This window comes from Parus major, chromosome 3, assembly GCF_001522545.3.
Source record: "Parus major isolate Abel chromosome 3, Parus_major1.1, whole genome shotgun sequence".
NCBI lineage: Eukaryota > Metazoa > Chordata > Aves > Passeriformes > Paridae > Parus > Parus major.
The window spans coordinates 36,439,532-36,462,862 of NC_031770.1; the positions used below are offsets into that span (position 1 = coordinate 36,439,532).

The 23,331-nt window shown below is 45.3% G+C and overlaps 1 protein-coding gene across 7 annotated transcripts in view; it reads left to right on the top strand.

Annotated features, from left to right (window-relative positions):
* The window catches only part of TJAP1 (tight junction associated protein 1), a 40,415-nt gene that overhangs the window by 5,854 nt on the left and 11,230 nt on the right, over window positions 1–23,331 (top strand). For 5 of the 7 annotated variants that reach the window (XM_033512632.1, XM_015622641.2, XM_015622633.2 and 2 more), the window contains 3 exons: window positions 17,196–17,290; window positions 19,375–19,427; window positions 21,512–21,670. In XM_033512632.1, the coding sequence (XP_033368523.1) occupies window positions 21,545–21,670 (126 nt within the window). In that variant the 5' untranslated portion in view covers window positions 17,196–17,290; window positions 19,375–19,427; window positions 21,512–21,544. The other 2 variants (XM_033512634.1, XM_033512635.1) reach the window with 2 other exon arrangements.

Consider the following 23,331-nt stretch of genomic DNA (forward strand, 5'->3'; position numbering starts at 1 on the left):
TAAGGTTTTTGACCATTATTTTGGCATATGCTGTAACTGGTTTTAGACCTGCATATGTCTTGCTTCACAAGCTCTCTGCAATCCTCAACGATGCTTTGCTGCTCTGTCTCCTAAATCAGATTTCTTCCCGCAGCTTTAGTGTTCATTAGTGATGACTCTGCTGCTGGCCAACGGGAAGGTTAAAAATATTCTAGGGAGATGAGTTGAAATCTGTTGTCTCTCACATAACTAAATAGTGATTGCAGTTAATGCTACTGTTCTGGGTTTTTTCCCTTGAGCATTTTATTTATATTTTTTTCATTATTGAGAACTCTTCTCCCTTTTCTTTTATCTGTGGGAGATCTGCACCCAGTGTATTGTATGAAAAGTATTTTCAAATGAGAAAAAAAAACGGAAAATAACAGGATTTTTGTGCTTAAAATTAAGTTGTTTTAAGTGACCTTTCTTGAGAATGGACTTCAAACTTACATTCTGCCTTTAAGCGCATTTATTTTTCTGAGCAGAAAGTGTTTTGTGCACTAAAGTATGCAAAATATCTTTATTTCCCTTTTAGAATTTAAGCATTGCTTACACTACAGTTATGTGAAAACTGGGAAATGAAAACTTCGCTCAGAAGGGTTTTCTCAGGTAGCTGCATTTTGCTTGAGATACACTCCATTATTAGATGTCTGTGTAGGCACTCAATCCAATTTCTTCTAGGACTAATGTGGAGAGTCATTTTTGGCAAACATCTCATCCCAGTTTGGTTTGATTCCTGAAAGTGAATCACCCTTGCGGGGCTGCAGAATTTTGGTAGATTCTACTTATAAGTGTATTAATTTTTCCATGATTAGATGATGCCTTTGCAGATAGGTCCCCAGGTGTATCTGAAACGGCTGTAACAGAATTCAGTGTCGTCAAGGCCCCAGCTGGATGGGGCTGTATTACTGTGCAGCTCCAGAGATGATTTACTGCCCGACTGACAACTCGCAATATAAACATTAGTCCAAGCATGATCTTGTCCCAAAACCCCGCCTACGCAGGGAGCCAGGAGTCTTCCTGCCACGCGCCATAAATCGTTTACGGTTTGCTCATGCCTGTACATTTGAAAAGCAGCTGTGGAGTGGGGATTAGCAGTTTGCAGAAGGCCCGTGCGGGGCTAAATTAGGGTCTCTTGCTCTGGTGGCGAATACCAGTATCGGAATAGCACGAGCGCTTCTCGGCAGTGGAAGGCAGTTTGCTCTGGGAATGGGTGTGGGTGCAGGGTATCAATGAAGGTACAGCAGCCAGGAGAGAGTGTTGGATTGCAATGCTCCAATTTGAGCTCTGATGCCTGATTGATAGCTGCCCAGCACTGTGTGGGATTGAACAAGTCATTGTTAGTTCTGTAGGTTTAACATTTTATTTATATTTTTATTATTTCTATGTATTTTACACATATATATAGAGACATGAAATGTAAGCCTACCTCTTCTGTTTCCTAGGAGCTGAAGGATGATAGAGTTTTTCAGTTTTTTTTACAGTGTGAAGAGTGATTTCCCTTTTGCTAGCCCACGGTAGCAGAATCAAATTATATGCAAGGCCATTTGGGGCTTCAAAACTAATTTTAAGCTTTTATAAGAAGTTTTACTGTGCCACTTGGATTTATTACAGCTTTGCAACTTCAACTCCCAAAGTAAAACTATTTTTGTGCTGGCTGTGATAATTTAAATTACCTCCTGGAGCTTCCAATGACTAGCTCGTGTTTGTGGTGAAAGCTCTCATTTATCCAAACCCTGAAAGCACAATCTGTTTGGTAATGTAACTCTAAATGTATTGATGCTTTATATCAATGGCAGGTACATCGGAGCCTAAAGTCAACCAGTACCTCCAAGTCTTCCTGTAATAAAGAGAGTATGCAGGTTTTGCCATACAGATGGGACTGGACAGTACAATTCAGAGATCTCGTGTTTGCTGGCTGAAGGGCCAGCTGCTGAGTAAAGCAGATACAAGTAGATCATTTTCAGCTGGGTTGGTTACTCATTAACAAACCCTTTCTTGGGTGGGTTGGGTAAGAATCCTGGTGGAATGTGTCAGCAGGGCCCCTCTAGATACATTGGCTGAACATGAGTGCTTCCAGATGGTACCATGAGCATTCACGGGGCTGTGGGCAAAACGAGGAGGCTCTGGGTAAAGCAGGTGGTTGTTTCCAAGAGGACACAATTAGGAGACTTCTTACTATTTTGTTGGAGCTTCTGCATGGGCTTCTCTCTCAAATCAGACCATTTTCCTTGAGCTTTACACTGTGTTCTCTAATGTCGGAGGTTTGGGGAGAGTAGCTGGAAGGGCTCATCCTAGGCTTATTTTAGTCTTGGAGTTGCCACCATTTTTCTTACTGCTTTTGTCAAAAGGCTGTATAGCCTGATTTTTTCTGCTCTGTTGAGATGGAGGCCAGATAGCACCAAATATATTTGTGGCTGTTTGTGTGGGCATTTTGAGATTTGGAAGGCACTTTGCTAATGAGCTGTAGGTCATTTCATGTCAGATTGGCTGAGTTTCCATCAAGCTGGTTCTTTGTTCCAGCAACGAATATGGACTGTGTATGTTTGGGGATCCCTATTACTTATCTCATATGGAGAGGGCTTTCCCCCTCTTTGCTACCTCCTCTTTCCCCACTAGAAAAAATCATCACCTGGAGGGCTGTTAACCTCCAGACTGAATTAGATGTTTTGCTGTTACTTATGTAGACCTTTCCAATGTATACAGAGGTTAGAGAGGGGCGTGGATATGTGGTCGTATTTTGAGCTTTCCCTCCTTCTCCTTGTTTTTGATACTGAAGTTGGAGTTCACCCTTCCCTTTTCCTGGGAACTGATGTGAAGGAATTGTCACCCAGAGCAAAGCTCGATCTGCTTGCCTCGAGGCCCTGCCTCTCTCAGGTTAGGACTTTGCAGGCAACAGTTTGTTTATGAGGTTTTGTTACCTGAATCTTGTGGGCTTGGTCTGAGGGGTACTACTGTGCGGGGCAGTGGAAATCTCAACTCAACCAGGATAGGGGAGGCAAGGAATAGAGTTAGTACAGTTAACTCTTCCCCCCCACACACCCTCCTTTCTTCCCTGTTTCCTCACCTGCCCAGCTGTGTAGTAGGTTAGCAGTACGTGTCTGTTCTTATTCTTATGAAAGTAGACTTTGTTCTCTGAAGGCTGCTAATCATGCCCCATGGGGGTGTAATCAGTTATAAGGTATTTAATGCAGTGCAGGCGGGAACAGGCTGCCTGGCCGGGCTGGCAGATTGCAACACTACAATTATAAAGGGCCCCTTTCCCCCACTCACCCGCCCACCGGTGGCAGGATGAGGGTACCTTGAAACAGCATTGAGTCTATGAAAAGTAAAGATGTAGTGGGGGAAGGGAGAGGAGAAGCTGAAGAGGCAGCTCCTATTCTGGGAAACAAGCAGACCTACATTTTGTGAGAGCTGCAGCCATTGCAGGTTGCACTGTTGAGACTTGCGGAGTTCAGGTGCCGTCACCGTCCAAGTGGATTGCACAGGGATGGCCCTTGGCAATGTGCAGAACAGCAGGGGCTTCCGTCCTGTCTGAATTGGGTTTTCTTGTGGTGGCTGGGGTTGGAGAGGTATGGAGTGGTTAGAAGGGGAGAAGTCCATTCTCCTGCATGCAGTGGTTTAGACACCTAATCTATAGATCCTGCCAGGCTTCTATTTATATCTTTTATATCTTTGGATATAAATCTATTGGTAAATTTGGCCTTTCATGCCTCATTTTTCCAAGTATTGGAGCTGCTACAGCATAATGAGTGGAACAGGTAGCCTGAGGCCTTGAATTTCAACAGGCATAAGAAAGTACTGGACCTTGGTCTGGTCCGGTCTGTTCTTGTTACTTAATATCAGATCACTTCCCTCTGTGAGGGCCTTGAAATGCACATGTCGGGTGTGGAGCAGCTGGGCTGCAAGAGTTATAAATCATCCCTGGTCCAGCAGCCTGCTAGATGCATTGGTATGTCTCTGGAGCTTATGGCTACATTGACCTTTCCCCTTTCAGGTTTCCCAGAGGTTACAGTGTTTCAGCCCTTAATTGGTGCTCTCTGAATTTCCTGACCCTGTTTTGTGTCTGTTACATTCAAGTCGGATATATTCTTACTGCAGTGCTCTTGGGAGTGTTGGTTTTCCTTGTTTAGTGCTGAGAGAGTATTGGCTATCGTGTGTCAGAGTTAGCCCTTAACACTGGGTGATGGATTTTTAAGGTTTTCAGGAGTGGGTTGTTGTTTACTTACGTTGCACAGAGTAAATGCAGATTCACAATGTGGGGAGTTCACAATATAGACTTGAGAATTCTGCTGACAGTTTCACATCTGAGACATCCTTCAGAGTAACTTCATATTTGAGAATGTGAATTCTTTGGAAAGCTTTAGGATTTGTAGGAGTGCCACATGAAGGAGGAATAATGTTTTTTCTGACTAGAGCACAGTCTCCTTGCAACTCCAAAATGATGAGGTTCTGAGATAAGCGGGTACCTGATGGCTTGGGTATTTGTACATTAAGTTTTTCTTCTCTTGATTGCTGAAATGACTTGGTGTCAGTGCTGTAGAGGAAGAATGTTGTACAGTGAAGGTCAGATCTGTGTGTGGGCAGTGGAGACAAGCATTTAGAGAAGGATTTTGGGGTAATGAGGAAGTGCCTCCATCCCAGAGAAGATAGTTGACTTAAGGTAGGATGGTTTCCTAGGGATAGAAAAAGATCTGGATCCTTCCAAGCATCCCTGTTGCCCAAAGTCAACTTCTTATTCAGCCCTGCCCCCTCAGCTCAAGGGATCCCAGTGTTGTGTTTGCCCCTTGATTTACAGGAAAAGTCAGGGAAATTCCCATCCCAGGCTAGTGCACAGAGTTCCTGCCCTGGACTGTGGCTACTTCCCAGCCTGGGCAGCAGCTCTTCTCCCTGTGGCTTGCATGCCCACTTGAGAACTCTCCTGCCTTGCTCTGTTTCTCTTGTCCCATGGGCTCGAGAGGTTGCCTGGAGAACGTGACCCTCACACTAATTTGGGGCTGAAGCTGTCCTTGGGGTCCTGACAGTGGCCATGCAGGCAGGTGTGGGGAGGGAGCATGGCGGGTGTCAGCAGGGTGGGTGTGTGGGCTTGCTACTTGTTTTCCTTCTCTGCCTGGTGAGGAATGCAATGTGTTTGCCTTCCTTGGCCTGTGGTTGCAGCAGCATTCCTGCAGTGGGAGTCAGCACGGCGGCGGGCGGCGTGCTGTTCATGCCCCGTGGCTACATGCTTTCAGCTCCACATCAAAGGTGTATTTAGTGTGTAGCTTGTGCCATTCCTGGCCACACCTGGTGGCCTGCAGGCATGCAGGAGGTGGAGTCTGGCTGTGTTTGCAGATGGCATTCAGGGTTCAGACTCCTTGCTTGTGGAAAGGCTGGAGCTGAATCCATGTTAAACAACCCCAGGAATGCACCCGGAGAGCTGAGCGGCACAGTCACTCCAGGGGCATGTCCTAGCAGCAATGTTTCCTTTATAGCTGCAGCAAAATAACTCATGCCTTCTTCTCCAAAGGAACTGACTGTTTGCTTGGGTGTGTTGTACGGTTTAATTTACACTGATAAGGCCAATTAAGGTTGGCTCTTCCCCCCTCCCCCGGCAGCCTGTGTGCTGTTGGCAATCAGTAGATGATTGAGTGGTTTGTGCCATCCAGCGCTGCTCAGTACATAAGATGTCTGCCTGGAGATGGAATGGCTCTGGGGTTTAACCCGGGCAAGAGTGCTTCCCCCAGTCAGTGGGTAAATGTTCTGTTCCAGCTTCTGGAAAATATTTTTCTAGCTGGTACCCCAAGAGCTGAGGACAGGAAGTTTGCTGTAGGATGGCAGATCAGGATGTAGCTGTTATTTTGGGATCCCTGATCTGTTTTGAGAAATGGTCACTAGTTTGCTATGCATCCGTCATGCAAGCCATCCTTGTTGTCTGTACAAGTCTTTCATTTGCCTGGCGCAGGGAAACGTGTTCCCATTTGGTAGTGCCATTATGGGCAGCTCATAGGCAAGGCTTGTGGGAGTAACAGCAGACCGTGTTCTGGGTAAGCCCTGAGCTGTTCATTACTCAGTTTGCTTGCATCTTCTGCAGTTTCCCTTTCTAGCAATTGCCTTTCATGCAATTTCTAGCTGTCTGAAATTCTGTGACCTGCCAGTCATTTCCTTATTAAAGTTAGTCTTCTGCAGAAGACCTCCCTACTGCCATCCTTGGATAGTAGCAGGAATGAAAGAATTTGCTCTCAGAAGTTCTCTGGCTTTATAGCTTTGTTTTTGCTTTTTTTTGGCCATCGCCATACTCTCCACGTGAGTCACTGCAGAGCACACTGCAAGCGGGTCCATGCCACCCTCTGTCCAGAGGGTTGTATCGCTTTTCAAAGCAGGATCTCAATGATTAAGGGAATGTTGCTTGTTCCAAGGCTCTTAGCATTGTGAAACAGTTGGAAATTATTCACACTGGGCTCTCTTCTCTTTTGATTTCATTTAAACTGTGCATTTTATTTCAAACTAGTTGCCACCAACTCCATACGTGACTGTTAGGGCTTGGATGCTGAGAAAGTGTATTGCCTGAATCTTCATTTTATGTCCTCCCCTGCTCTGTTCCACGGTGGCAGACTGGACAATATGCCCTGCAGCAACAGGAGGTGGTAGCAAAATATAAATCTAAAATTGGATTGTGTGGCAGGTTACTGATAGAACATTTAAGTGGGTATAATCATTGTCATACTGGCTGTTTCAGCTTTGTCATGCAATATGGGCTATGGCTGCAAAGTTGGAGGTCTTGTTTTGGATTACATACTGCTTCTGCCGACACTTTGCAATTGCCAGGAAAGGAGTGATGGAATAAGAATGAAATGCATGTGACATTGGCCAGGGAGGAAGTATGGCTTATTATTGGCCTTTTTCCATCCTGTTGGTGAGTTTTAATACATTGTGAAGAGAAAGTCACTAACTCCTTGTTTTGGCTTCCCTGCTGGCCTTCAAGGCTGTAGGAATCCAGGCCTCTGTGCTCCTGTATCCAGTCCTGGGCAGTTGTGTTCCTCTGGCTAGAGCTGTAACCCTCCCAAGTAGCTACATCTCCCCCTGCTGGAATAGACAGCAGAAGGCACGGCTATGGCTGGACGGTAAAATTGGGAATTGGTCTGATTCTGGGGCAGTCACCTTGAGCCGGCAGCAGATGTGGTGTTTGTCCAGTTGAGACATTCCTTAGTCCAGAGTCACGGATTCAGCAGAGCCGGGCTCAGGCAGCTGCATGAAGCTGAAGGCATGAGTAAACAGCTCACTGTCGATACTGAGCAAACACCTTGTCTGTGCAACATCTGCCTGGCTATATGCTGGCATTCCTCCAGGGTCTTTGCCCTTAGATGAGCAGTGAGCTGCTAGCTCTTTGGGTTCTTGTCTGACACTTGACAAAAAAAAGGTACCTGGAGTGTGGTGGCTTGCTTTCTTTAATATATCTGGGGTTTATTAGTCCTCAGTTAGAGCTCCTTCGAGGAGGGGTGACTTCACTTGTAGCTCGACTATTTCTCATTCCATGCTTGCTCTCTGAAGAGCTGCGTAGGGTTTACTTATGGGAGATCTGCAGGAGGGAGCCCTCTGTAGGGGAAGAAACAGCTTGTCTGTTAGGCATTACTAAAAAGGAGTGGTTTTCCTTAACCTTAGAATAATTAATGGACTTACACTATCCCAAAGGACAACAGTGGTAAAGGCATTTTAGTTTTACAAGAGCGATGCCTGGCGGGGGATGTAAAGTAGTCTGGAATAGCTGACCTTGTGGTAAAACTGAAGTGATGGGCCTTTGCTGCAATTGCCCCTTGAGACAATTGATGCTCATAATTAGCTCCAGAACAGCAGTGGTGCTAGCAATGATGACAGATGTGGAAGGAGGTAGTTGATGAGAGCTCTCTCTGACTCATCTGCCACAAAGAGAAGTTGTGTCTGAGGGAAGAGCTGAAGCAACCCAGCTTGGTCACAGGTGGGGAATCTGTGGTTATCTCCGTCCAAGGGAGGAAGGTGAGCCTAGGAGGTACAATTCAGTATGTACAGAAGGACAAGCAGTGCAGCCCATGACTGTTGGTGACAGGCAGCCTCCCTGTGCAGGGCAGGGGGTGGAGGTGTGAGTCCCTGCTGCTGTGGCTGGGATCCTGCTGTTAAAAGGACTGACTGGAGCCCAGGGGAACAGGGAGAGAGGAGCTGTAGTCAGTTGCGTGCTTTACACAGGTCATCAGTGAAAGATTGATGGGTGGATCTGTTTGTTTTTCCTAAGCTGGATTAAGCCATGTTTTATTTCTGTGACTGAACTCAGAATGAAATCTCTCAGTAACTCAGTGGTGCTGAAGACTAAGAGAATCATTAAAAACACCCCAACCAAAACCAAAAAAACCCAAACCAAACAAATGAGGCAAACTGAGGCAGGTTAACTACAGGACCACACCACAAAAAAGAGAGAAGATGCTCCAGAGTTACATGCTGCTTCAGGAGCCGTGCTGCTGTATTGTTTACAGAGCTGAGGCAAGTTTTGTGCCTGTTCTTGCCCCTGGCTCTGAATCTGCTAGGCCAAAAGCATGGATTTGAAAGCCATCTCCTTGTTCTGCATTTGTGGCCTGTTGAGATGACTACTGCCACTGTGTACAGGAGTGGATGCTCTAGCATTCAGCATTGTGCCTGGATGCAGAGGCCGAGTGGAAGTCAATGGGGAATATTTGTTTTAGCCTCCAAAGCAGGCAGTGGCTGTGACATAGGTTAAGTGTGAGATTTCTGTGCCTGGTAGGAATCCTGGTTTGCAGGAGTCAGTAGCAACACCACTTTTGACCTTTGGGAAGAGAAAGGGCCAGGATGTAATCAGCTTTGGGAAGGGGCTGTGATGACCCTTTTTCTCTTTCGTCCCTTTGGCTGGACAGTTTTATTCACCAAACACCACTTTGCTTCTCTCAGTGCTGCTCTGCTTTTCCCTACCAGCTTCCAGCAAGTGATTGGTGCTCATTGTAGGTGATGTGAGGTTCAGGCAGCTTGGTTGACGAACACCCCACTGTTATCCTCACACAACACTGGTGTCACTAGTTTTACTTCATTATGCTGACTGCTGTATGTCTTCAGTGCTGTAGAGATCATAAAATATTTCTGTGCTAGATCTTCTCTGGTGAATAGCACAGAGGATGTCTCAAGTTTCCATGGCAATGTTTCTGAATGTGCTTCTGTCACCAAAGAAAGAGGGACTTACAATTGATTAAGATTTGAGGATTTTGTCTAAGAAAGGGGATGGTGATGAAACTGCATATTAGTTGTTTACCTGCCTTTGGATGTGCCTCTGACTGATACATAATCTGGAGAAAGAGGAAACTGACATTTGGTTAATGACAGAGATGGCCTGTGTCGTGCAAACTACAGCTGGACCCCTGGACATGCTTAACTGTTCAGCTACAGATGCAGCTGCACAATCAACCAACAGCTAAGCCTGTACCATTCTCTGCCTCTCATATCTGACCATCTGCTAGGGAGAAGCTAATTAAACCAAAACGATTCTTGCTGGGATTAAACCCCAGCAGCAGAAAGAATTGAGTATAGTACAAATATTGTTCTACTACTTGATCAGGGTTGCTGCTTTATTTGTTCTTATAAAGAATTGCAGGCTATTCAACTCAATTGCTGTCAGGTAGGTGTTCAGCTCAGGCACACTTTCTGTTCTCTTTTCTATCCTCGATCATTCTTGTTTTAGGTGCAAGAAATAAGACCATCTTGCTGAATTTTCATGCAGTTCCTTTCTTATGACAGCTGAGTCTGCTTTTCTTTAACTTGCGACTTAATGCAAAACCAATGCACAAATCTGGCTTTTTGTCTTAGTGTCTCAGTTTCTCTACTTACGGAATGGAAATTGTTCCTGCCTTCTTTGCATGTATTTATGGTGAGAAAGAATCCTAGAGTTGGTGTGGGGCCACATAACTTTATAGTCACACCAGTGTGAATCTGAGACTTAAGACCAAACAGTTTATTGCAAAAATATATCTGCAGCCCTATGAGAGTTGAAGTTTAAATCTTATAAAACAGAAAATGTGTAAGTGTAGTTCCCTTAGCAGACAAAATCTTGTGTACCTACAGTCTTTGATGCCATGTGATCCGGGTTTCAAAACAGCTCTTTCAAAAAAAAAAAAAAAAAAAAGGAAAAGAACTTACAACTCAGGTTAATTTCAGGGCTGCTTTATTCAGAGTTGTGGAACAATTTCGTTTCTGAAGGCCAGTGAGGGATTTAGTTCTCTTCAAGTGGGTCTGAGAGGATTCTTGATAATGTCTTTCTATGCTAAACCTGGAAATCTTGCACTGAAGAGAAAGTTAGTTCTGCACCTGGTAGCTCAGAGGCAGCTGTAGAAGGTGGCCCTAAGGAGAGGGAAAAGGTTGTGTTGCTGGTATGGACGTGAGGAAGACTGGTAAGCTCGAAGAGACACGATTGAAAAAGCAGGTAGAGATGAAAGAGTGCCAAGAGAATGAAGATGAAATTAATCTTGATATTCAGGAGGAAGAGTTTGAATAGTTTTTAATGAGGAATAGAAAGAACACTACTAATTTTGGAATTGTTGAAATTTAATTTTGACAGATATGTTTCCTGGGGAGATGCTGTGGGAACTGAGGAGATGAGAGATGATGTTAGAGTGTGGGTTTGTAGCATGTTATGTCTGTGACCTAAGACTTGTTTTGTGTATGTGCTTGCCCCACAGTTAACAGGAGAACATATTTTGGTAGAAGAGGGTCAGTAGTAAGACTGCCTGGGGGCAGTTAGATAACGTGCTCTAACGCCACACTCCAGTTCGCTCAGATGAACTGTTGGTGAGCCATACCCTTAGGAATGAGCAAGTGGGGAGCACCGTCTTCCCAGAACTGCTCCAGGTATTTTGGACATCAGCAAGCAAAAGCTGTGTGGGAGTATGGAAAACAGTGTACAGTGTGAGTATTTGTGATCAGCCTTTCCATCTTGCTTGGGGAAAGCAGAGAAAATACTAAGCTTCACTGGTCTGAGCGTTGTTATGATGTTTATTTGGCATAGCATTAATAAAACTTTTAAGACATAAATGTCAATACCTTTAGTATCTTAAATTACCTTGTGTAGTGTAGTTAGCTTATTTTGATTCTGAGACAGGCCGCACTGTCGTGAGTGGGTTTTTTTGCAAGAAAAACCCCCAAACTAAACAGGAAAACAACAAAATCTTTGGAAGCAGAAAAGTGCAAAAAAGGGTTAATGTCAATATCACCATGGATTTTGTCATTGCAGAGAAGTTGTACTGATTTAACTTAATCAGATTAGAGACAGCTGTGATTATATTAGTGCAGCATTCCTGTATAGGCATCCTTAATTTAGTTTGTCTTGTATCTATCTATTTAACTTAAGTTGTTTCAATGTAAAGTGCTCTTAAACTGAGTTAGGAACCTTTGCCCAGGAGCGTTATACTGCTTTATATTATTTTCTAAGTCAATTTAATTTAGTACAGTGTATATGTAGACAAGACCTTGGGGAAAAAGCTGATCCTTTTTATTACTTGCTGAACAGTCTGTCATGTTTTGCCGCAGCCATGTGATCATGGAATGAAAGAGCCTGTTGTGGTGCATATTGGTGGAGGATGGGCAAACTGATCATTGTGAGCCTTTGTACAACTTGACCATTCTTAGCCATAGTGTTCAATTAAAGTAGGCTGATCCTTCTTGTAAATGAGGCTTTTTCCTATCTAGAACAGATGTGAGACCCCTGTAATGTTATTTTAAGTTTCGTCCTAAGCCTACCAATAAAAGTGCCTGCAATGTGGTTACTGTCCTGTTTAGGCAGCAAAAGCAACATCTTAAAACTTGGCACAAATGTTTAATGTTTCAAAAAAATCAGATGGCTGAGCAGGTTTGAGCTGGATTTTGCTACTTTTCTTCATCCATAGCTTGAAATAAATGTCACCCAATTTTGATGCTGTTTCCTTCCTGGTCTGTCTTCTGACAGTATGTGTTACCTATTATATGTGGTGACTTACACACATACAGAACTTATGGCCAAGGAATTAGTACTGGAGATGTCAGTTCTCTTTCTGGTTGAATAGGATAAATCCAGTCAATACATCTTGTGTTCTGCTTGCTGGTAAAGGCTGTATGGGAACAAAATTGGCATGTGAGTTACTCTGCAAGCATGGTTGTAGTGATAGCATTTCAGAATAAAGCTGACTGCTGTAAACAGCCATTTTATTTTTTGAAATTTGTTTTTGTCAGCACCTGCAAGCATTAGGGCTGGACTTAGCGCCTCCTCAGCATTGCAGATGCTCAGTAAGCTAGGTCACTGTAGCAACTTGTCCATCTGTCCTCTGTAAATAATGCAAATAATGTGCTGTGCTCCATTGTCCCACTGTGTAGATACTGCATAGTGTGTCAGCCATCTGTGCATCACTGAGACTCTCAGACAGAGGGCATGTTTTGGAGAGTGGATTGTGGCAAGTGTATAGTTGAATGCTCCAGCAATGGAGCATTCTCTAGTATTACTATATCTCTGCTAGAGGGACAGCTCAGTGACATTCAGTTCCTGGCACTGAAGAGATCGAGATTGCAGTTTGCCCAGAACTTCTGAACAAAGCTTGAAACAAGAGGACTGTTGATGTTAATTGCTGGGGGTTGTGTGAGACTTAGGGAATACTTACAGGGGCTGAGAGTCTGCCTCTCAGTAGCTGAAAAATTTGAGCTGCTTCTACCTTGTCCTAATTTAGTGCCTTTTGATTTTACTTCCTCTAGGAAGGTAATGTATGATTTTCCCCCCCTTCTTCCCCTCCTACACAGCACAGGATATGACAGAGGTCAGGGAAAGGAATTCCTGCATGGTGATTTTCTACAGAAACCTCCCTCTTTCACTTCTATTCAAATGTTTGCATGTTGTAGTCATTCCCTTGCTGGTGTTTGAGAAAGTTTATGGCCATGACTCCCGAATTTCCCTCATGTGACCTGTCAGCTTTATTGAGATACATGTTGTTAGGGTATCAAGATTTGCTTTTTCTATCTGGGGCCATTCTCTTCCAGAAACTTTAGAGAGTTCTCCTAATCTCCAAGAGTTTTTATCTAATGTTCTGGTATTTCTTTAAATTCCTGAGCAATATACTCTAGAAGTCTTCTCATGTGAGGTCTTAAAAGAACAGGTAAGAAGACAGAGTGAAGAAGGACATGAATCCCAGGGTGCTAAGATGAAGAGACTCTGAAAGTTTGTAGCCTCAACTACCTTGTGAGAGTTGGAAGGATCACTGAACAAACTAAACACACTTCTGGTGTGTCAGCAGTTCTGAATGAGGAGCTGTCATTAGCCCTTGATGTAGCTGTCTGTGCTAAAGGTAACTTGGTAAATGACCTTTTGCTAAGCTGGTTCTTGTGCAATTTCAGGTGTAGCCATTAAAGGTAGTTCTATGCTTTATATGCATTAAAAAGCTGGTGCTCATTTCCTGGTCAAAATCTCCCCTGGGTATTTTTATTCTCCATTAACATTCCTTCTGGGGATTGAATTCTGGTCCTTTGCTTCCTGTCCTGTTCCTGTTCAGATGTTAATCAGCTGTTGCATTCTGTTCCAGTTACATGTTAGTGATGCTAGCATTTCTTGGTCAATGTTGACCAGTCCTGGCTTCTATAAAAGAATTAGGGAATCTAAGCTACTCTTAACACAGCAGAGTAGATAATAAAATGCACACTTAAGGGTGTGGAGTGCAACTGAATTACGGGGACTGAGATCTTTGTCTTGTGGAAGGAGAGAAAAGAACTGTAAGAAAAGTGTGATTCTGATAATTTTTAAGAGAATTCTGCATGGTGCAGTGGATATGACTGATACATGATATGTCCTGTGGTATTTCCATTCAACAAGAACTGTGTATGACTGGAGTCAAGGGATTTAATTTTCTTGGGAAATGTCTTAGGTGTTAAGTAGGACTTGTTACATAGACTGTTGTTCAACAGCTAGCCTGATCCCTTTTTCTTGATAGCTCTTGGAATTGTTCCCATGCAGAGAACAGAGATTTCTGCCTGACAGTCAAGGTTAATTGGTATGGAAAAGCAGGAATGAGCAATAATCCTCCTGAAACTCGATTTTAATCCAAGAGTCACTACAATGCTATTACTCAGATCTGAATCGTGAGCATTAACATACAAGCAGAATGGAGACGTGAGTCTGCACTTGGAGCTGTCATCCTTTTATTTTAAAATGAGTTTCAATGTAGCCAGCAGTACAATGGATCTGAACATTCTTTTGAGATGCCTTCTCTGAATGAAAAGATCTCTCTCATTAAATATTAAAGGACCCTTTAATAACCTTGCAGTCCTTTTCAATTGTGCTTGGCACCAGCAGTCTACAGGTGCTGCTTTTAATTTCATACAGCTTGTTTTTCTGTGGTGGACAGACATCCCTTGGTGCAGTTACTGCATTGTCCATCTTCCTGGATAGTTGTCTTGGTCAGGATTTCTGCAGCAGCTTCTCAGGTAGTCTGGCTTGAGACTTTTGAAAGCCAAGGTTTCCTCTATCCATAAGCACAGGAAGGCAACTAGACAAAACTCTCTTGTGTTTGCTTTTCATGAGGCTAGTCAGGAGATATTGATACCTCCTAAAGCAGGATGTGCCAATATCCTGTATTAGATATGCATGCAGGATATAGGTTGGCCCACAGAGTGAATATTCCAGGTTAACTGTGGTGGTCAGATATGTGTCACAGGACATTTGGTGTTCTTACTTGTTGGTGTTGTACCTGCAAGTTTTTGGTGTGTGCTGACTCTGATAGCCACAAAAAATCTTTCTGTAGTGTTGCATTAGAAACAAATATGTCTGTGATTGCGTTATGGAATGTATTTTTTCAGTAATACAAATTTATTTTCCTGAATAAAAAGCAGTGCTAGAGAAATGCTACTGTTAAGAGGAAAAAGCTGGAAAGGTGATAACAGTACCTTAAATAAGAAGCTTTATTTGCATCATAATCACTGTATTTCTCTTGAGGAAGGGACACTGCTGACCCACAGCACTGGTAAGAAGGCTGTTTTATAAGTTCAGAAAAGGCAACACAAGATAAGTTGATGATAAGGAAACGCCTGCAAGTCTTCTGCCTCTTTGCAGGGAATGTTAAGCTGCTGCAACTACAAACAAGCAGAAGTTGTATGCATCCTATAATCAAAGTGTTGGCTACCTCAGGCCTCAAGGGACTTTCCAAATATGAGGAGGAAACACTAGGTGCCTACAAATGTTGCCTTTTTCTTTCTCTTGTTCTTTTCCTTTTAGTCCAAAGCATTCCTGTTTGGACCTTCCTTTCTCTGCTAGGGACCTCTTTCTTGTTACTGGAGATAAAGCAGTGCTCATGGGTGGTGGTGTGGTTTTGTATGTGTGCCAAGTGGCTGTTTATTCTGTACAGGGCCCACAGAACTGTCTGAAGCAATTCTGTGCGAGATGGCATCTGTTTGTGGTGAAGGTTTTGCCTTTCTCATGTCACACAGAGAACAGAGCTACCCTGCAGTAGCTCTGCTGTACTGAGCTGCAATGGATTTCACACTGAGGGATGCTCTCTGGTAAAACCAGCTAGAGTCAAGCTTGTATGCTGCCTGTGCAGCTGCACTCTGTCACTGTGGTCAATCCCAGCTGGCAACCAAGTACCTCACAGGTGCTTGGTCACTCTCCCCTCTGCTCCCAGGGGGATGGGGAGGAGAACTGGAATAAAGTAAAACTTGTGGGCTGGGATTAGAGCATTTTAATAATTGAAATAAAGTAAAATGTAATAAGAATTGTAATGGGGAGAGGGAGAGCGGAATAAAACCCAAGAAAAACAAGTGATACACAATGCAGTTAGTCACCACCTGCTGACCAATGCCTAGCCTGTCCCTGAGCAGCAGTTGGCCCTTCCTAGCAACTCCCCTCAGTTTATGTAGTGAGCATGATGCCACTAAATATGGAATATTTCAGTGCTTGGTTTGAGTCAGCTGTCCTGGCTGTGCTCCCTCCGAGCTTGGTCAGCTGTCCTGACCACACTTCCCACCAGCTTCTCATGCACCTTATCACTGGCACAAGAAACTGAGAATTCCTTGAGTTAGAGTAAGCACTGTATAGTAACAGCTAAACCGTCAGAATGATGTTACCAACATCATTCTCATCCCAGATCCCAACCACAGCACTGTACCAGCTAGCAGAGAGAAAATTAACTCTGTCCCAGCTGTAACCAGGACATGGTGTCTTTGTGAAGAAGGAGTTTGTGTGTGCTTTGTCATTGTGAGCCTTGGGGCCCTCAATAAGCCATTCCAGTGAAGTTGTAATTGTCAGTGAGCTTAGAAATCAGACTGGAACAACAGTGGGTAATAACTAGAAGACAATGGAATTGGACCTGTTGCAGGTGATAGACTGGTAGAAAGAGGACTGTAAATGTTAAGGAATATTACTGACGAGAGGTGGAAAGGATGGATAAAATGAACTAGGAGTTTAAGTTTCCTCTTGTATTACAATGCTAATTAGAATAGCTGAAGAGCTGCCTCCTACTGTAGCTCCAGGCTAAAACTGAGCTTCTGCAGGGTAGCTTCTGCAGTCTTAATGTGGACTTGACAGCAAGCTCTTTCAGAGAGAGACTTGTGAATAGTGTGATGAGCAGAATTAGTGCCTCCTGTTTCTGGGTATCACCTATATCCATTTCTGCTTTGGAGCACAATGTCCATCTGTTCTGCAGAGAGTATATATGCTCCTCTCTGAACAGAGGTGTGGTGAATTGAACCACCTTGGGATCCTCACTCTGTGGTAGCAAGAGATACTCAGGTATTGTAGATGAGGAGGAGGCCTTTGCTGTGCTGTTCACTGCAGGGATGTCTGCTAAACAAATCAGGTTGGTGTGGCAGAGTGGGTGGAGCAGGATGATGGTGACTGGATTCTTGATGTTGGACAGGAATGCAGGTGGGGAAGCAGGGACCCTTGGACCTATGTAGAAAAAACAGCTGCCTTTTCAAGGCCAGTTATTGGTCTGCACAGGCATCCTGTTGGATGAAGAGATAATTAAAAGACCTGTGCTTTCTGAGATACAGTGAAGACATGGAGCTTTTACAGTGGAGGGACCTGGCATTAGATAGTAGTCTGATGGTACAGCAGTTTGCTGTTGACTTCTGCCCTGGTGATGGGCTGCTCTGAGCATGCCTGGTTGTTTGCATGTTTTGTGCTGATAGGTGACTGACACCAAGTTTCCTTTCTCATGTTTCAGGAGCTGTTAGCCAGATGCTGCTGAATGCTGACAGGAGAAAGCTGATTCAGAAACAAACGACCAGAAATGTTTGGACACGTCGTCACTTTGGATCTGTAAGTCCTTGTTTGAGGGGAAGTTGCCTGGCAGCCCTGTGAGTTTTTGAGTATCTATGGAAATTCTCAGATCACAAAGGTAGATTTCAAACCCTGGTATCTTTTCCAGGTAAGTGGGGATGACATGGCAGGTAGCATAGTTGCTGCCTCTAGGGTAGGAAGCAGGAGATTTCTGTTTGAGCCTGAGGAACTGTGTGCTGAGAGACCAGGAAACCTTTGGCATGTTTGTTCTGAGCACATCTGCAATGGAAACATGTGTGGACCCATGGGTGCAGCTGTTCCTGGAAGCCTCTGTCTGTCTGCCATGTGGCTGGTGGTTATGCCTTAATGCTGAACCAGTTCCTCCTGGGAGTTGATGGAAAAGAAAATTCAAATTTGTGTTGGCCTGATCCTTCCTGGAGGTGCATGTTCTCCCTTTCCCCTCATACTTTACAGTTTGTTCCACAGAGCAGTTCTGCTGTTGTGAAGCTGTTTTTCCCTGTGCTAGTTGAGACCCGACTCCAGCATTGTAGCAAGGAAAGGGGCCAGACAGCTTGTTGGGGCAGGGCCAGCACTGGGGCACCTCTTCAATTTGTTTTGGCAAAGCTTGATTTTTCATGTCCTGGTTGCCTGCTTGTTCCATTCACCTTCACTCTGACTCTCCCTGAATGTAACCGCTCCACACCCTGCCTCCTGTCCCAGCTCCCAGGGCTTCATGCTGCTGATGTGGCAAAAGTAGCACATCAGCAATAGTGCTTCAGGGAGAGGAAGGCTTTTCTTGAATTCTCTCATGCCAGTGACAGAGTGATGGCCACAAAGTTACTCTCTTACAGCTAACTAACCCAGATTAACCCAATTCTCTTCTTGTAGTGATGGGTACCTCTTGTGGTTTGATTTCCACTGGCACCTAAGTGTCACACAGCTGTTGGCTCACTTCAACCCCTCAGTGGAATGGGGAAAGATTTGGGAAAAAAGTAAAATTTTGTTGGTTGGGATATAAACAATTAAATGGAACAGAAAAGGAAGAGAGTCTAATAAAATAGGTAGAATGTACAAAACAAGGGATGCACAGTGCAATTGCTCACTGCCTGCTGACCAATGCCCAGCCAAGTCCTGAATTGCTGCGATGGCCCCTGGCCAGCTTTCCCCCTGGTTTGTATATTGACCATGATGTCCATGTGCTATGGGACATCCCTTTGGACAGTGTGGGTCAGCTGTCCTGGCCATGTCCCCCCCTCAGCCTCTCCTCAACCTACTAACTGCTGGGGTGGGGTGAGAGGCTGGAAAATCTTTGCCTTAATGTAAACACTGCTTAGCAGCATCTAAGACATCAGTGTGTTATCAACATTACTCTCAGCCCAAATCCAAAGCACAGCACTTACTAGCTACTAGGAAGAAAATTAACTGTATCCCAGACAAAACCAGTTAAATACCCCAGGCTTTGACCAGAGAGAAAGGCTGTTTCTGAACCTGTTTTGTATCCCTGGTTGGCTGGGGACTTTACAGAAGCCTGTTAACAGCAAGGTTGAGTATGATATGCTGCTTGGAAATCAGAGAGTAGCTTGCCTTCCTCCCTTGTGGAGGTGTGGGTTATCACAGCTCTAGGCACAAATGTTTTGGCTCAAACAAGAGCCTAATAATTGCCAGCTCATTTGTGGGTGAAAAGCACTGACTTAAAAGGATGAGTGAGATAACTGTTAGCATCACCAAACTTGTGTACTGAAGGCTCCACAGTTAGCATCCCTCTGCAGTGGGAGGGAAGATTAGCTGGGAGGGTCCTGTTCTAAAGGAGGTTTGGTTAGTCTTTTCTGGAACCAACATTACTTTGAAGCCATTGCTTTGTGAATTTTGTGATTCCTGAATGTCTTGAACATTTCCTTGCCATGTGCATTTCTGGCTCTTGCTGGGCTATGTGGCCAGGTGTTTCTAAGTTCATTTTCTTTACTTTCAGATGATCTGATGTGGGTTGAGGCAGGTACCTGGAATTAAGTGGCCATCCCAGTTGTCCTTGGCTATAAATATTCCCTATGCTTTACATATTTATGGGATGAGATTTCCAGCTGGCTGTTTTGGTGGATGCTAAGCTACTTGTTTCTCTTCTTCAGGTCATCTAAGTGAGTGTCCCGGCTTCATGAGGCTTTGAATTTGACCCAGGCTGGTAAGTGCTCGTGTCCTTATGAACTAGAGAAACGACTGTGATTTCAGCTGGGCATATCTTCACGCACATATCCTGTCCTTAGCCTGGCAGAAATTGAGAGAAGAGTCCCCATGACCACCTGTTTGATAGTGGGCCATTTATAAACCTTCTTCTGGTCAGGTTTTCAGCATTTCTCTTGGAAAAATGAGAAACTTCGTCCCAGCAAATTGGACCTATCTGTTTTGCTGCTTATGAATGCAGTGAAATGTGCATTCAGTATTATGGATGTAATTTTTCTAAAATATTAGACATCTCTGCATCTACTTGAGTCTTTTTAGGAGAAGGAACTTTGAGGGAATGACTGCAGCAAGCAGAAGTTCCCAGCATACTGTTGGGGGAGATTTACAGGTTAGCCCTGGGAAGCTGTTTGTGTTTGGTGAAAGGTGCGAGAAACTTTTGTGAGCTTGTGTTTATAGCAGAGGGAAGGACAGTTTGTAAATGTACTTGTGAAGTGTAAAGCCTGTTATGGCTTGGGACTGCTCTGTGCTTGGTGCAGACACCTCCCACTTGCCTTCCTCTCAGGGAACTCAGTCTGGGTGTCAAAAGAGGCAGCTAGATTAGAGCAGATAAGAATTGGAGAGAATTAAAGAGCCTGATTCTCAAGGCTCCATTTAAACTTTTACCATGTAAAATTCCACTCTCCAACACACAAAGCAAGTGAAGACTGCTGGGTCACAGCCTCATGGTAGCCATTGACTGCAGGTGTGTAAAGGGGAGCTGTGTGGCCCTGCTTGTAGAAGTGAGGAGAGAGTGTGATCTGAGTGGACACAGGTCCTGCACTTTGAAGGGCTGCAGGTCAGGTGCTGAGGATTGCAGAGACGCTAGGCTTGCTGCATGTAAGGGTCCCTCAAGGGGAATGAGATTTAGACACTTAGTCCAAATACAGGACAGCTATGAATGATGAATATGTTGTCACTGAGGAAAGTCTGGTATTGCGTTCTGCAGCACCTGCTTGATAGCTCTGAGATTTCTTGTCTTGTGTACAACAGGGTGGTTGACATTCTGGCTGCTTGTGGGGATGTCTTCCTGCCCTCAACTGCAGACTCAGAAAATGGAAAGGAAGGTGTTTCTTCCATGTGTACAAGACAGCTGCTTTTCTTCTACCCAGTTTTTTTGCTCTTGTACTGCTCGTGCAGCAGGAAGAATCCCAGCATAGCTAGGGTGAAGGAACTAATTTTTCCACTAGCAGTACAGCTGCATGTCTATATATTGTGCACTTAGGTGGTGCTCTAAGGGTGGTGAGGCACTGGAACAGGTTGCCCAGAGAGGTTGTGAACTCCTCATCTCTGAATGTTCAGGTCCAGACTGGATGAGGCTCTGAGCAACCTGTTCTAGTGGAAAGAGGTTGGAATTAGATGATCTTTGAGGTCCCTTCCAACCCAAAGCATTCTGTGATTCTGTGCTGTAAAATCTGGCCTTAAGTACCAAGGGGTCAAAACCATTGCTCCCTAATTTGATGCCACCTGTGACTTGGGGTTGTCTTTGTTTTTTCTGCCAGAGTAATCAATTCTCCTTCTGACAAATCTCCTGTGATCTGCTGCACTTGGGTCCCAGTGTAAGCCAAAAAGTTCTGGGCTCTTTAATGGCTGGAGTCTCCTCCCACATAGTCCCTGCTGACAGTGACAGGACATGATCAATAACTCCTGCTCCAGCTGTCACTGCTGCATGTAAGGCTTGCAGTTTCCATATTGAGAAAGGCCTTTCCTAAAGAGCCTAATCAATACGCTGCTGTGAGGTCTGTTCTCATTTGCTATATATAATCCGGACACACACAACTACGTGAGTGAGCGTGTGTGGAGGGGGGAGAGGATGTGCCAGCCCTCTGCTCTCACTGGCTGGGAGAAGGACACAGCTACCTTTTACTTTGCTCCCTCTCCTGCAGCTGCTGCTCAAGGCTTGTGGCTACATCCTTTACCTGCTCTATTAGCACTCTGCATGGGGACCTGCTCTGGGACTCCAGGGGAGCCAAATTCCTGCTGGGTCACTTCTAGGGTTCGATGGATTAGCCATGACTCTCTCTTCTGTGCACTTTCTGCTGTTGGTAGGTAACCTGCTTTCGGAGCCACGCAGGGGGGAGGATGTCGAGCACAGCACCGTCAAAGAAGCCTTACCGCAAGGCGCCCCCGCAGCATCGCGAAATCCGACATGAGGTACCCATCATTCGTGACGACCAGGATGGAGTGATCTTGGCTGAGCAGAGTCAGGTAACAACTTGCCGGGCGACAAAGGGCTTAACACCATTGCACCAGCAAATAGGGTTTAGTTACACCGAGGCAGGCCAGCTCGAGCAGGCAGAGGGGTTTGAGGTTTGCAACCTGAACTTCTCCTCATCGTGGTCCCTGGAGTCCAGCAGTGAGAGGGAAGTGGCAGGGTGCAGAGCAGAGTTGAACATCAAGAGCCAGACTGTCTCTCCAGCACTTCAGCGTGGTGAGAAGATGGGGCAGCGAAGTGGGAAGCGGTGCCCAAACCGCAGTCATGGGCACCGCAGCAAATTTGTGAGCCGTAGCATGGAGACAGTTCTGGTGTCTGGAGATGAAAGACACCATCCCACTTGCTCTTTCAAGAGCAGAAGCCTGGAACGCTCACTTATATTTAAAGAGCCTCCTGAAGTCCTGACACCGAGGAAGTTTCATGTCTCCTCTACACACCTGCCTCTCAAAGGGATCCTGAAGCAGACCAACATGACTGGCTCATGCCCTGAGAGCTTATGCAAGTCCCGCTCAGTAGAGACACTTTGCCATGGTCGTGGCTCACGCAAATACAGTGATCCTCAGCTCTGCCTCAGTCCTAGAGAGAAGCGCTCCCTGGAGCAAAGCAGCAGCAGGGCTGCTGACTCTGTCAAGCGCAGGGAGAAGATCACAGAGGAAAAGCTGCAGTTCTCCAAATTCCTGGATGAGATTACACAGCGGGTGCTGACTCCCAACCGCTTGCGCTCACTGGGAGAGACCAGGGGAGCAAAACAAGACCAGAACTCTCCCCTTTTCCCCAGAAGCTCTGTGCCAGAAGGCCAAGGGGAAGGTCGCCTGAAAGGGGTCAAAACCAAGCATGCGACTGAAAGATCCCCCTGCCCAAGCAGAAGAAAAGCAGAAAAGAAAAGTGAGGGGCTGGGAATGGCTTCGGGCCAGAGAAAGTATGCTGAGGAAGCTGAGAGAGTTTCCAGAGTAAGAAAGAAACCTGTCCTTGGGAGGAAGGACAGTAAGGGAAAACTCCTTTCTTTGGAGAAAAGGGTAGTAGATGTGTGTCAGTATGAGCTGCAGCAGCTGGCAGACCTGGGGCTGGCAGGGACATCCTCTGGGCAGCAACATTCACTGTCTTCATGGAAAAGCAGTGCAGAGGGCAGAAGGGATGAAAACAGTCCCTGTTCACAGCTATTACAGCCACAGCATCAGTGTGCTAAGCTTGGGCAGAAGCGTGCAGTGGAGCCGAACTACCCAGAGAAAGGATCCTGCTCCACTCCAACATGCTGGAGTCCGGAGGAGGGGCCTACCCCATCTAGAACCTCCCCTTCCTTCAACCTGGCACTAAACAAGGTAGGTGCCAGGGTCACCGACTTGCAGGCAGGGCTCTCACAAAGGCCAACCCCCTACCGGGATCTCATCTAGTCTGTAATGCCAGGGCAGAGAGTGAGAGCAGGCCCCCAGACCTCATGTTGTGGGTGCTTAATCACCAGAAGCTGCTCTCTTGTGGGTGCACATGGCTGTGCTACAGATTGGGTATATCTTCCTGGGAGTAACCAGCTTCCCTTTGGCCCCAGGAGTTAAGGACGGTAGAAGTTGGTGCTGTTCTCCCCACTGCAGACTTCCCAGATGTTTGCTAGTTGGAGGCCCTTCAGGTTGCTGGGCAGTAGGTATGTGTAGGAGGGAGG